Source organism: Stegodyphus dumicola, chromosome X1 (genome assembly GCF_044657685.1).
Source record: "Stegodyphus dumicola isolate Sdum_Otavi_A_Nest chromosome X1, ASM4465768v1".
NCBI classification, from domain to species: domain Eukaryota; kingdom Metazoa; phylum Arthropoda; class Arachnida; order Araneae; family Eresidae; genus Stegodyphus; species Stegodyphus dumicola.
In genome coordinates this window covers 32,733,099-32,749,322 of record NC_140780.1, presented here as the reverse complement: position 1 = coordinate 32,749,322, position 16,224 = coordinate 32,733,099, and the positions used below count along the sequence as shown (strand labels likewise).

The following is a 16,224-nucleotide window of genomic DNA, read 5'->3' as shown; positions in this document are numbered from 1 at the left end:
TCACATGCCCACCGTGATACTCCAACTCGACTGTCCTGGATTTATGCCTTTGTTGATACATGAAATCTATGGTGTACAAGGTGACCTACCATCGGACATGGATTTATTACCACAAGAATTACAGAAGCGGTGACACCCTTGCCCCTTTTTAATGGGTCCATGAATCTATGTTTCTATGGCCTCAATGGAAGGAATTTTGAACATCTATGACTTAAACATGTTCTTTAACCAATTCCCAGTTTTGCCCGAACGCTGTTCGGGTACTTTTTTTATTTTCCCAAGCTATTATCCAGACCTCTCGACCACCAGACAAAATAAATACATAAATAATATACAAAATCCCCCATACAGTGACTAGAGATGGTTAACATAAACCCAACAAAAGAAAGTATGTGCTGCAAATGAGATTTTTCTCCTGTCTAATCAAGACTGCTGCATGTCACTTTCAAACATTTGCTGGCTAGGAAGTTTTGCCATGACCAATGACAATTCATTAATCGTCAATGCAATATGCGATGAATGTTAACAAAAGTACTGAGCTTCTTTACACTGTAAATTTGTACTTCAACCATAGAAGAAGCTCTCTTCCTTCTATTCTTACTTCCATGCTACGGTTACCAGCTTATTTTTCAAAATAATAATGCACAGGGCTTAATTTTTAAAATCAGAAGTACCAGAGCCCTATGGAAGACCGTCAGCAAAGAGGAACAAAAGTAAATAAATAAATAATACGACTATTAAAATCATTAAGAGTTTAAAAATTGAATAGTTAATTATTATCAAAATAATTAATAATTATTTAATCAATATTAATAATTAATATTTATCAATTATGATTTAATTAAATAAAAAATCGAATAATAATTATTTATTTAAATAATTAAAGATTTAAGTAATTAAATAATTAAAATTAAATAAAATGTAAAGAAATAAACTAAAATTTAATAAGCGATTTTTAATATAATTTTATTGCAAAAAATAAAATTTTCGAGATCAAATTTCAATTGAATTGTTGTTCCAGTTACATAAAAGAAGTGCAGGAGCCTTCTCATTTAGGACTCCAGTGCACTCTGCCCAGAATTATGATTTATCCCAAAAGGTAAGAAGTACCGGAACCGTGCTCCGGCGCAATTTAAGCTCTGATAATGCACCTAAGAGATCTCTTTAATAAGGCTACTATAAGGTAAAATAGATTTATGATGCATGTGAAAAGAGCTCCAAGGGCAACTACTATACGTCAGCCTGTTCCACTGCTGGGAACTGAAAAATTAATGAAAGTTTATCAGTGTTCAGTGGCTTAATAATCAACATCCAAAAATACACCAAGCACATGAAAGTCATTATTTGGCCTTTATTTTCAAAATCCTTGGTCTTAAACATATATTTTTAGGTGCACAAATGTTTTAAATGATGCAAATATTTATGTTGGGGCATTTTTAAATAAAATAAACATTTAAAAAAATATGAAATCTAACTTACACATTCCTCCAGTCCCTATACTCGTATTTGTGCAAATGATATAAAAACATAATATAAAAAATGTAACTCCTTGAATGGAAAAAAAAAATGCTGATATACAGTCAAAAGTCTTTAATCTGGATGTCCATAATCCGGAATGATCTATAATTCGGACCTCAAAGCTACAAACTTTCTGTGCATGCATTAACGCATTATGCATTTACACATGCGCATATGCGTTTACGCATGCATGTTTAATGTATAACGGACGGTATAAGCTCAGTTAAAATTATCTAATTATCTATTTCAGTTAATGTTGCAGATTTTGTCGTTCCTTAATCTTTGAATTGGATCTGGCTTATTATTTTTTGCAGACTGTTAGAGCAATTTTATAAAAGTAAGCTTGAACTTTCGATTATGTCATACAGAATTTCTGATTCTGGAGCTGCCATAGGATCTACAAAGCGAAAGCATGTTTCGATGTCCATCAAACAAAAAATGAATAAAGTCATATCCTTTGTTTTTCTAACCATTCCGAAATCTGTTTATCAATTTCACGCATCTCTGCCGGGGGATGGGGGAATGTCGCGGCACGCAATGAACTGGAAGTTGATCTGTCAGCACTATCGTTATCTTCAGGGCAGATGTTTTTATTTTATTTGGCTTATAATTCCTTACTAAATGTAGTATTTCATCTCGATGTACTCCGTCTTTGATATGATTTAAATCAAATGCCTCGAATATCACGAATACAAATCAAACAGTTTTCTGGTTGCAATTTTCTAATATCGACTTTACGCATGCGCGCGTTGAAATAAATGTTTAATAAAGTAAACAAATAAATTTTAAGCTTTTTTTTTTTGTAAATTTTGATACCCTTTAGATAATAATTGCTCTTTATTTCATAAATTATGGTTTCATATTTTTAATTTTATAATTTCTGCATGCCATCCTACGAGATTTAAATTGATGATCTATAATCCGGAAAAACTGATAATCCGGAATTGCCAAAGTCCCGACGAGTCCGGATTAAAGACTTTTGACTGTATTTAGTTTTAAAGTTAAACATTATATTTAGGGGTCATAAGCACACTGAAGAGCAAAGCATCTGCACTTTACTAAAAATAAAATATTTTAACCCTTTAAGTAGTGAATTTTTTTAGAAAGCTGATGATATACATATATCATATATGATATAACATATGATAAATGTATATCATACTTATATGATATAAAAGTACTGATGAATTTTTTTCAAACAAATCTTATTCATGGAATCTTAGATAATTTTTGTTCTAGAAAATGCTGGAGGACTCATATTGCCAACTCTTAACCTTATTTGCAAAAATTAATAAATATTTCCAGTGTTATGTCAATTCTTAGATTAGGATTCTGTTAAATCCCGCTGAAGTGAGATGCCACTGCTATCTCACTTTTAATGAAAGAATGTTTACCTTTCTGTTTCTACTTGCGAGTCTGAATCTCTGGTGGATGCCATAGTGTCTTCTACATTAAGTGCAAAATAAAATGATAAAATTTAATACAAATAATATAAGTTACACTCTATTTTAATACAGTCAAAAGTCGTTAATCCGGACTCGTCGGGACTTCGGCGATTGCGGATTATCGATTTTTCTGGATTATAGATCATCAGTTTAAATCTGGTAAGATGGCATGCAGAAATTACAAAATTTAAAATATGAAACCGTAATTTATGAAATAAAGAACAATTATAATCTAAAGGGTATCAAAATTTACAAAAAGAAAAAGCTTAATATTTATTTGTTTACTTTATTAAACATTTCTTTCAATGTAAGTTGTTTAAGTTGCTTCATTTCATGTGATAATACTTTCTATTTAATTCTATTAAACAGACATAATTTCTTGTTTAGTTACAAAGTTCTGCTGTTCAAGTCCTATAATTGCTGTGTCGAGAATACCGATTAATTTGTCAATCGAAATGTTTTCGTTTTCAATAACCTCTGTCACTTTCTTCACTATCGGAAGCGAATTATAATGACGAGGAACTTGATTTAAATCATATCAAAGACGGTGTACATCCAGATGAAATACTACATTCAGTAAGGAATTATAAGCTAAATAAAATAAAAACACCTGCCCTGAAGATAAGGATAGTGCGGACAGATCAACTTCCAATTCATTGCGCGCCGCCGCGTTTCTGCCCCCCCCCCCGCCGCAGAGCAGTGTGAAATTGATAAACAGATTTCGGATTTCAAAACATACTTTCGCTTTGTAGATCTTTTACATATTAGTAATATATATATCGGAAATTCTATTTGACATAATCGAAAGTTCAAGCTTACTTTTATACAATTGCTCTAACAGTCTGCAAAAAATAATAAGCCGGATCCAATTCGAAGATTAAGGAACAACGCAATCTGCAACATAAACTGAATTAGATAATTTTAGCTTAGTTTATACTGTCCGTTATACATTAAACGCGCATGCGTAAACGTATTATGCGCTTGCGTACACCCATATTCGCAGCCGTAAAGGTCTTACGTGCAGGCGTAAACGCTTATGTGCATGCGTCAAAGCGACGCATGCGCAGAAAGTTTGTAGCTTTGAGGTCCGGATTATAGATCATTCCGGATTATGGGTGTCCGAATTAACGACTTTTGACTGTAATTAGCTGAACCATTCTAAGTGGTCCAGCACAGCCAAAACAAAATCGACCAAGTAAATAAGTATATTATACAACGGACGATTGTGCTGCCGTTTTTTGTTTCTGGAAAATTTATGCTTGCTTTTAGCCAAATGCTGAAAAAAAGGAGTAAGTAGCCTTTGAAATTCTTTTTATTATGAACTGTTGCACCGAGTAAACTCTGAATTTGTTATTATTGATAAGTGTAGCGAAAATGGCAATCAAACTGAAAGATTCTCTCTCTAAAAAGAGAACTCAAAACACTATATCATTGAAACTGTAAAAGAAACTTTCTGAGCCAGATCTTAGTGACTTTGAATTGCTAAAAACTAAATTTAACAATCAGAAAAATGAGTGTGATAAAATTTTTGATTCCATTATTAAGTATTGAAAAAATCTTAAATAAGGAAGATGAAATCAACAGTAATCTTACTGTTACAGAATTTGAAATGCATACCAGATTGTCGAAAATTGTTAATAGCAATAAACTGGAAAATACTGTAATTTCTGAATATTCTTTCTGAAAACCTAAGATTTCATTACCCCCATTTTCAGAAGAAATGCATTCTTGTCTTTCATTTAAGGATATTTTTAAAAAGATTTTTGATCAGAATCCAAATTTATCAAATACTATAAAACTGCAATACTTAAAATCAGCACTGCCTTTAGAATAATCCAAACGATACTTATAATGTTCTACTTATAGGTTAGCATGGTCTTTTCTTGAGGAGAGATACTCAGAAACGAAAGAACAAGTGTATGCACATCTCAAAAGATTTATGAGCATTTCTGTTAGTCAAAATGAGTCGGCTTCTGCGTTTCAAAATTTAACCGATGTTATAAGTGAAGTCGTAAGATTGTTAGAATGTCTAGAACAAATATTAAATGGGTTTTCGTCCACTATATTTGCCTTTATTCTAAGCCAGAAACTGGATCAGAATACTAAGTTTTGGCTGGAAAGAAATCTAAACAAAGAAAAAAATATCCACCTTCAGAGATTTATTAAAATTTCTAAAAAACCAGGCAAGGACATTAAATGTCTCTACAATTCCAGTACTGCTAGATGAAACCATCCAAAGGTTTCTTCAGTGGCTTTACATGTGACTGAGAAACATGTACCTATTCGTAAACTCTGCAATGCAAAACATAAATTATTTAAATATGCTATATTTAAAAAATTCAGTTTGAAAGATAAGAGTTAAGAATGTCAAAAAACAAAATTTATGTTTTGGCTGTTTTGTTAAGCATGGAGTAAGAAATTGCCCTTCGAACTACTCTTGCAGTCTGAGCAAAAGAACAAGAAGCACAATTCATTGATTTGTTACAAGGGAGATAAAGTTTCAACTCTAAAAAATAAAAATAGACGCAAAATCGCATTTCCATCAGATCAAAAGTCAGACAAAAATCAGTCTACTGAAACCCAGAAACAATGTTCATCCCGAGCCATTGATAAATAAGGATAATGAGTGTTTTATGACAGCTGTTATGCAAATAAAAATTGTAATAGAGTAAATACGGTCTTATTATCAACAGTGATTATTTACATTAAGAGAAATGAAGGAAAAATATTTTCAGCTAGAACTTTGCTTAACAATGGAAGCATGATCCATCTTTGTTCATCCGAATTAGCTGAAGAGCTTCATTTGCAAAGGGAAAATGCAAACATATCAGTAGGCTGTTTCTCAAGGATTTCAACAACAGTGAAATTGAAAATGAGTGCAATTACTTTCAATACAGAAACAGCGTATAGTTCGTAAGGACTTTTTAATAATTCCGAAAATTGCTCATTTGATGCCTTCTAGAAATTTTGATGTTTGTAATACTGCGATTCCGGAAAGAGTTACATTAGCTGATCCAGACTTTCACAAACTGGATAAAATTTAGTTACTTTTTGGATCAGAAGTATTTTTTGATTTGGTAAGATCTACAAACATTTATGTACCCAATACAGATTCAGAGCTGCAAAACTTAGCATTTGAGTATTTGATGAATGGAAGCACTGAAGATTTGCCACATGAGAAACAATTAACCTTATAAGTGGCACAGGTTTTTGGACCTGTATTTAAACAGCATTTATTACCTAAATTTGTATAGTTACTTGTTTTAGGCTCTATTTTTATAAACTTACACTCATTAAGATGACATTTATATTATTAAAGAATGCAAGACAGTAAAACAACTTAAGTGATAAGCTAATATATACAAAGTGACAAAAAATCTCATGACTGGATTGGATTGATCTGTGACAATACCCAGACACAGTTGATAAAGTTTTTTGATTTGGAATTGGTATTAGATGACCTCAGTTCTTACAATGAATGTTCTTACAAAGAAGATATTTTCAGTAAAACTGTCAATTTCAAAGATGGCCATTATGCTGTTAGTTTGTTTTGGAAGAAAAAGTATGAACAGTTAGGCAGCAATTTTTGTGCTTCAGAAAAAGAGAATAAAGATTCCAGTGAGCAAAATGCAGCATGGGGATAATAGAAAGAGTGTTAGATACTACAAAACCATCAAATAAGACAATTTTTTATATACCACAGCAGACAGTGTATGGAGAAAAAGCATTACTACTAAAATGCATACTGTATTTGATGCAAGCTCACATGAAACAGGCAATTTGTTCCTGAATGCTTGCTTGTGGCCTGGTATTAATTTGAATCCAAATATATTTCATTTGATGATATGTTTTATACTTAATAGAGTTGCAATCTTAGGAGATGTTGAAAAGCCATTTTTAAAGATCGTGTAGCTGAGAAAGACCGAGATGTAGTTAGATTTTTATTTGTTAAGAATACTAGTATATCGCCTTTGCAAAATATTGATGATCAATTAGAAGTTTACAGAACTCTCTGCTGTCAGTTCATTTTTGCTGGCAGAAACTATAAAGCTGCATATCCAAAAGTACAGACATGTGTATCCAGATACCTTTCAAATTCTTGTTATGTATATGTGCATTGATGATCTTGTTACAGGAGCAAGAGATGTATTAGAAACCTTAAAAATTCGAAGTGAAACAAAGGAAATTATGCATACAGATGGGATGAATCTATACAAATGGGTGACAAACAATTAGTATTTAGTTGAGAAATGAGAAGATTATTTCAACATTCATCCACTACGCTCAAATGAAAGGATACTCAAAGTATTAGGAATTCATTGGGGCATTTCAGGAAGGAGTGCACAGACTTCTTGTTTGACTGAAATTTTGAGAAGAAAGAAAAACATACAGTGCTTCATTCTTCAAACACCTGGAAAAATACATGATCCTGTTGGACTGATTACACTGTTCACTGTTAAGACTAAAAGTTTAGTTACAAAAGCTATGGTTGCATTAACTACCATGGGATGCTGAGCTTCCTTCAGACTTGAATGATGAGTGGTCTCAATGATGCACTGAACATTCACAACTAAGTAACATTAGAGTTCTGAGATTTCTTTTGGACTCATGGCACGAAAATACAGATTCATGTTTTTCCTGATGTAAGCCAAAAATTATATGGTGCAGCAGTTTATGTAAAAGGGAACAATAGAGAACAAATTTCTGTAAACTTGATAGCCTTCAAAAGTTTCACCTGTGAAAAACATTTACTTGCCTCGACTAGAATTCCTGGGTGCATTGATTGCCACAAAATTGGGAATGATTAATCTAATATCTTTTTTGGAGTAGTTCTAGAAATACACTGAACTTCCAGCAGAAGATGGAAGCCTTTTTTTTCAAAATTGTGTCGATGAAATTCAAAGGTTGACTAATCCAGATTTATGGTTTTATAGTTCATCCACAGATAATTCTCTCTCTAGCCTCTTCTCTAGTGAACAGTTCCAAACAGTTGACTGGCGCAGACATTTTTTTTCACAGAATCACATCTTCCCTTCAAGTGCTTACAACCTACAGTTCCAGAGCTTGAATACCAAGTGAAAGGGAATACTATGAGTATGAAAGCAAGAGTTCTATTGACATTAATGGTCTTTTCTGAGAGAACTATACTGATTGACATGTTTCAGATGAACTCTTGAGTAATAATCATCATAATATCAGTGTTCTTTCTTATATTTTTAGGTTTATTTATAACTGCAGGAGCAGATCTAAGATGGTAGGACCTTTTAAACTAGAAGAAATAAAGAGCAGCTGAGGAAATACTGAAAAAAGCATGTGCAGAGGGCCTGAACTTACGAAAAAGGTATTACAGGTAACTAAGTCAGATTTATTTTTGTACTGTACACAGATGATGATTGCATATTGGCCCTTAAGGATTATTATATGCAGTACACTTAAAATTTTGGCCATAAGGTAGCATAGATTTGGTGCAAAAAAAGTACATTTTTGTGTGACATGCTTTAAACATAAACCAATTTTATCTTCACAGATTAGGCGTAATTTACCATATGAGAGAGTTAATAGATCGCCCCCATTTAACGTTTCAGGTTTGGATCTATGTGGTCCATTTTGTGTAGCTTATAAGAATTGGAGAAAGAGCATACTAAATAAGATTTGTGTGTGTGTATGCTTCATAACAAAAGCTATCTACCTAGAGCTTTTGTCAGATTTGCCTTCTAATATTTTAATTGCCACTGTTGAGTGTTCTATGGCTAGAAGGGCAAATGTGTGAAAATAGTCACAGATAATGCAATTTGGCCTCGTATTTCACTTTCGAAGGAATAGGCTGGAACTCTATCTCTCACAAGTCCTCTCATTTTGGAGGGCTATGGGAAGCCAGTGTAAAGTCCGTAAAGCATCACTTAAAGAGAACTATAAGGGGAACTATGACTTAAAGGAACTATACACATGAGGAGTTTGACACAGTAACTGTGCAGAAGGGAAGGAATACTAACTCAAGACCTCTTACACCCATTTCAAACTATTCCAGTGATTATGAAGTTTTGACCCCAGGTCATTTTTTTTAATAGGAAGATCGATAAGTGCTATTCCGGAGTTAATGACAATAGATGTAAATGAGAATCATTTAAGACACTAGCACAGAACAATAAATGTTGTTAAGATAATTTAGAAAAAATCATCGACTAACTACTTACGAATTCTACAGCAGAGAAGTCAATGGTAGAGAAAAACTATTTCTGTTGGTACCAGGGTACTTATGAAGGAGGACTACCTATCAATTTTCAAATGGATTTTAGGGGTGAAGTCTATCATGCATCTGATAACAAAGTACGAACTATTAAAATCAACCAAAATCAGGGAAATTAAAAATGGCGATTATAAAGATTCTTATAGAAAACTTAAATTCCATTTTTGTATGTGTAAAAGAAAAAACAATTTTTTTGTTTCCAGCATTGTAATGCCATAGCAATATACACTGGTGTGCAAAAATTAAGGACGAGACAGTTTCTTCAATATAACTTTGTACAAAAGCTTTCCAAATCAACACATTTAATACCGTAAGATCCCCAAAACGTAAGGACATGAGTAATGTAAGCAACATTTACTAAAAGAGAAATCAGAGGGATAAAAAGCAGCTTTATTGAAAAAGTAGCATGGAGCGCAATGTGACTGAAGGCCGAAACATCCCTGTGATGGGTGTCTAGCAAGAAACATCCGGTCTTTAATAGGGGATATGATCTCCCCTGACTGCTAGGCAGGTTTCACAGCGTCTGCCCATGCTGAGAATGAGGGTGTCAATGAGTTGTTGAGGCATTGCTGCCCATTCGTCTTGCAGCACCAATCGAAGCTCCAGAATCGTTACTGGTGGTAAGTTACCAGCTGCCAAGCGTCTGCCTAGAAAATCCCATACATGCTCGATGGGATTGAGATCCGGAGATCGTGCCGGCCAATCCATACGTTCAATATCCTCACTCTCTAAGAGCTGTTTGGCAGCTACTGTGCGATGACATGGTGCATTGTCGTCCATGAAAAGGAACTGCGGACCCGTAGCGCCTCTAAAAAGACGCACATATGGAAGAAGAATCTCGTTACAATAACGGGTTCCGTTGACTGAACCTGTGTCGAAGATGTGAAGGTCTGTACGACTACAAAGCATGATGCCTCCCCAAATGAGAACACCGCCACCTACATACCTGTCCCTTTCAATGATGTTCGAGGAATGATTGCGGCTTCCCCGCTCTCTCCAGATGAGTATGCGATGAGAATTGCTACTCAGACTGAATCTGCTCTCATCTGTAAAGAGTACTCGTCCCCATTCATTGTCTCTCCAATTCCGGTGTTCCCGGCACCACAGAGAATGCCTTCTCCGATGGGCAGGCATTAGAGGTACACACCGTACAGGGCGTCATGCAAACAGACCACCACTGTGCAGTCTTCTGGCCACGGTAAAACACGATATTGGTCGTCCAGTCGCCTGTGTCGTGTGTCTAGCCATTTCTCCCGCTGTCTGCCGCCTGTTTCTTCTGGCCTGTAAGGCAATATACCAGTCATCTGCGGGTGTGGTTCCTCGTGGACGACCACTACTAAACCCCCGGATAGCTGTTCCTGTAGTTTGAAATTGTCTCCAAAGTCGTGAAACGATGCTGTGAGCAATTCCGAACTCTGCAGCCACACTTGTCACACTGCGGCCTTCCTCCAACTTCCCAATGATTCGACCTCAGGTAAAAGCATCCAGCTGTCGTCTAACAGATTGATTATTCGCCATTTCTCGCTGAGGCAGCAACTCGGTGTGATTTTAACTGCTATACCGCATGCAATCTCTTTGCCAGAAATACTGATCTTACACCGACAACATGCTTTATACTACTCAGACACTCCCCCATTACGTCTACCTGCATATCTGCGCATGTGCTACCGTACATCACCTTACTTAATCTCCTGATTTGTCTTTCTGTCCACTCTGCCTCTTCGTTCAGCTGATATGCTAATTTTTCGACTTCGTCCTTAATTTTTGCACACCAGTGTATGTTATTTGTAAGTATATTGTTATCAAGTATATTAATCTTCTAAAACAAGGCCGGATGTCTCATAATATTGCTTCAGACCGGCATGATTTAAAACACTTTCTTCTCCTCCTTGACTTTTCCCTAATGAAAAAAGTCTTTAGAGTGGTCATCTGTCGCCCCTCTCATGGATGCAGTAAAATTTATGTTTGTCAGACACTGTTCAAAGTCTAGAGTGGGTTGCCATATTTGCAAATTTTTCGACGTTTATTTTGGTATAATTTAAACCAACCTGTACTATTTATTTAGAGCAAAATATATACAATGTTTATAAAAAATCCATTATTTCTGATCAATCTCTATAATAATTTGTGAATTTTATGACTTTGTTTTCAAACTTCATTTATATTCACATATTTTCTTATTAGAAATTAGGAAACTAGAACAGAACTTTAGAAAATAAAATAAATATGAACTAGCTTTGTAGGTCTGCAGGTTGGAATGCGATTTTTGATAATCTATTTTCATTAATAAAATAATGGTAATGGATAATTTAATAAAATGATAATAATAAATTCATTAATAATAAAGTATTAGATGCTTGAAATAAGATTCATTACTATTAGATTTTGAAATGAGCTTATAGCAATAATGAAGTTTTAAATCTGGTTTTTGTTCCACAAATTTTTATTGTAATAAAAAAAAGGGAAATCAGAGATATATGGCTTACATTTGATTATTTAATTTTAACAAATATTACACTAGACTATCAGGCAAAAGAGGTAAATCTTTAGAGAATTTCTTTTGTAAAACTGACTTTTGTTTACATTAGCAGTGGAAAAAAATCTTCGACCTATACATGCAGTCCATTTTATACCAGTAGTGTGAAGTGAAATCCGAAGAGATAAATGTTTAAATCTTTGCATTTTCATGGTGTCCCTAAAAAGAGAGAGCTTCATTTTTAATATTTGCTAAAGAGCGTTTTAATCTATGATTTAAAATTTTTTAGAAAATAATTTTAGAAAATATCAATTCATCAAAAAAATTTACAGTAGTTTTAAACATTTGTAAAGAAGAATTATACGTCAATTTTCTTTCATAAGCAGATTTCGTCTAAAACCATCATTATATCAAAATGCTGAATTTTGCTGATTTGAAATGAGATGGGTGCACATATACTTTACATGAATTTTATAATTTACGTTAAGAAGAGTAATCTTACTAGTGATTACAATGTAGTAAATCTGTTTTTTATATTTCTTCCAGTGATCAACACGATTGCCTTGGAATATTTTCAAAGCAAAATTGAGAAAATTGTTTATGACAAATTTTTCAAAAAGTATCCTCTCATGCATTTTTTATTAAAAGTTTAAAATTTTTTCTTTAAAAAATAAAATATCATGAATGGAACAAAATAAATTCAAGAGAAATAACTTTGAAGTGCAATAATTCCAATGTAATATGAAATATTGGGAAAAAACGATAAAGTTCATTTATTCACAAATAATCATCTCAAATGTGTAATTTATTTACTGTGAATTGATAAATATAGATTAGTAAACTAAACCGATTATTAAAAAAAAATTTCTGAAACAATTTCTTATGGATCCTTCAGTGGCAGAGAGGTAGAGTGGATGAATACTAGCAGCTTGCTTGGGTTTGAATTCCAGCAAACAGGTTGGATTCATGGGCATTTTCATGGTTTTTGCAATGTGTAAGGTGGATACAAGCCAGCTTCCCTTAGAAAGTCCTTCATGAAAGCATCTATCCCCTTATATGGATAGTTGTATGCTTTGGCATAATCAAGTAAGTGAACCAAATATAGCCAGTCAAATCATGGAGAATGGGCTAATTACATGTGCAATTTTCCATCAGGAATGTAAATATGAACAATTTTCTCTTAAAAATGCTTCCATGAAAGCATTCATCCCCTTAAGCAGATAGCTTTTGTGCACTTTGCCATAAACCAATCCTAGTTCTTATACATTTGATAGTGCATTGGCATATACTTCATTACAAAGAAAACATTTCTTTTTTAAAGAAATTTTTTTGATTAAACAACGTATCTAAATTCCCCTTTTCTCTTGAACAATATAAGAGTTTCAGTAAATTAACACTGACCAAAATTTTATGCAAAATAACTAATGTTTCGATTAAATTTAGGAGTTACATCAGCCGTAGTGATATCTAAATACCTTTCGGGAAATGTCATCCTAAAACAGTGTCTAAAGATAAATTGGTATTATTTAATTTACAATTAATGATAATAAAAATGTCTATTATGCAGACAATTAATTGTCTCTTATTTATCTCCTAATAAATCAGACAAAATTAACTACATAATAGAAGAACTTCGAATGAAGTTAACAGAGGTTAATGGTTTTATGCACTCCAATAAACCTAAACAGGAAAGGAAGTTTATCTACTTTGTAAAAAGGGTCTTTAAAAACATTAAATGTGTTAATCTTAAACAGCGTGCAAAATAACTGAAGTTTTAACTATTAGCGTATTATATGCATACGTAGCAAATGTTATTAGCCAGATGAAAAACTTTCCATTCATTGTAACAATGGAATGCTCATTGCTTACTCGAGTTTGAAAATGGAGGTCAGGACTAGTTGCCTAAAAAAAGGGATGCCATCATGGAAGGACCCACCAAGCATAAACATCAGTTGGATTATTGGATTAAAGAAAAGTACAATATGGGCTTCTTACTAAGGACGGTGATGCTTTCGAGGAGGGCTCGGAAGAATCGACTCAAGTTCACATTTTTTATGGGAAAACCATGAAGAAGTTCACACAGCTAGCTCATTCGCCAGGACCTGAATCGAGATGTTTAAAGATGAAAATTTCAGTGTTATATATGTCTTCACACTAGGATCTTCTAAATGTAGTTTCTTTTCTTTTTTCCTTTTTCAGTAATCTGTGATGCTCATTTGGCTGTCTCTATTCAAATAAATTACTAACATTGTCTTTGATAGCTTTATCTTTTTTAAAAGATTGGTCAAAACATACTCGTACTTCATCTGCATCTGAACAGCCAGAACCAGTATCAGTGAAATTTTCCTTTTCCAGATTTCTCAGCAACTTGTTAATTTCGTCCTGACTGAAACCTTTGAAGTGAGGTGCCATTATAAGAATTAAATAGTGGAAGGAAAAAGTTAACAGTCTAAAATTATGAGACAGCGCTCTAATATTTGAGAAAGAGATAGCTTGTATTCGATTTTCAAGCATATTAGTGAGAGACAAAATCTGCAGTGTTCGTCAAAATATAGGCAGCCTCACCAGAAATTTGAAATAATGCATAGCCAGCAGCTACTATGGTGGACCAGCAGAGATGTAAAGATAGGTAATTAATCTAAAATGAGGAAGGAAATGCTGGTATGACAGTTGTATTGCAGGCAGCATTAAAGGAAATAACTTTCCTGGTACGACACTTGTACTGCCAGCTTTAAAAAGTTAATTTTGCTTTAAGAATGAATATTTTTGCATAGTTTCTTAAAATTTTGTAATTTCAATCTGGAGGAATGTTAAATTCCTTTGAAGTGAGATGATGCTGCCATCGCTACTGTTAATGAAAGAATGTTCACCTTTTTGTTTCTATTTGAGTGTGTGTGGATGCCAGAGTGTCTTTCGGAAAATATATGAAATAAAATGATAAAATGGAATTAGTTAATTTAATGAGTTACAGTCCATTTTAGTAAATTAGCTGAACCACACTCTAAAGTAATACAACTGCGCGAAAATAATAATATATTTTTAACACTTTAAAACTTATTAATTATTCATATGAAAATTCTTTTCAAGTATAAACCGTAGCAAAATTATAAATTAAAGAACATTGCACTCTACTAAATAACAAAAGAATATCATTTAATAGCATTTAAGGGAGGGGGAACCCCTATTTATTCTAATTTATTTATTAATTGACACCTTAAGGTATAATGGCATCAAACATGGCAAACTTTTATATTAAATATAGTGTTCAATTTTTGTCAGACAGAAGTCGAAATTTTTGTTTTATTTTTTATAAAAACATTTTTCTAAACGTAACTACAGGGACTACTGGATCATAAGATTAGATTTCAAATCTTATACAAATCAATTTTTTTTTTTTTTTTTTTAATTTAGAAGCATGAAAACAGGAATCTTTGCATTATTTAAAAACTTTCTGCAATTGGAAGTATATGCTATACCCAACAGTCACAAAAAATTAAAGGTTGAGTAAGGAATTTTGTGGATACAATGCACATTACCTTTTTGGAATATTTGACTGCTAATAATTCTTTCTTTTTGGCAGGTTTTACAGCCTATTAAATAAGTTCTTTCTGCAGGCACTAAAATACAATGCTTTGTTGTATCTACTTAGCATTCTGAGAAACAAAGAATTTATTTCAAGCCATTATTAACATTATCCAGTATACTAACAACACTATTATAAAGCAACAAATAGAATACAACTGCTTTGGTACTCATTTCAATGATTTTAAAACTAAGATAAATTACACTTATTGTTCTTATTTTAATTTTGTTAACTTTATTTCAAATTAAAAAGGTTTTTAATTCTATAAATTTTTTATGTGAAAAAATTTACAAAAAATACTTACATCAGCAGTATAAGTATAAATATACTGCAAAACAGAAACAAAAACTTCTGGAGAAATGTCATGCAGTTCAACAACTTGTACTCTTTTTACATTGTCTTTGTATGTTTCAGAAAAATGATCACTTATCAATGCTTTGAAATAATCACATCTTCCACAAATGAAAATCTGTAATGTAAAAATACAGCAAATTATTGTTCACAGTAGTACTAATGGAAATTAAGTAAATATATATAAGCAGTGATAAAAATTTCAGACATACAATGCTAGGTGAATCAATTTTTTTTAACATAACTTTCTCTTATGACAATTCACTGTTCACATTACTTTTTTAATGCATTTAAGTCACGAGGAAATATTCTATCTGAGGCTTTAAAAACAAGTCATTGACAGCATACATGATATTATCACCATGTCCAAAATACATTCCATAAAAGCAAAAAAATACATTCCATAAAAGCTTTAAAGCAAGAAATAATCACTTGAAGTAAATATGGCAGATGAATTTAGAATCCCATAGCAATAACACTGACTTCTGTTTTAGCACAAAAGTTAGCCAACATTGCGATGATCAGACAGAGTTCTCTTGCCCTTTCACTTGGTCTTTGTTTCTTCACACAATTTTGCTATTATCTGTGCATATTTCTCTGAGAT

General features: G+C 32.9%; 1 protein-coding gene across 4 annotated transcripts in view; it reads right to left on the bottom strand.

The window, feature by feature from the left end:
* LOC118193674 (ankyrin repeat and BTB/POZ domain-containing protein 1-like) overlaps positions 1-16,224 on the bottom strand; it is a 120,053-nt gene that overhangs the window by 12,317 nt on the left and 91,512 nt on the right. For all 4 annotated transcript variants that reach the window (XM_035364795.2, XM_035364794.2, XM_035364797.2 and 1 more), the window contains one exon: positions 15,574-15,738. In XM_035364795.2, the coding sequence (XP_035220686.1) occupies positions 15,574-15,738 (165 nt within the window). The remainder of the gene's footprint in view (positions 1-15,573; positions 15,739-16,224) is intronic.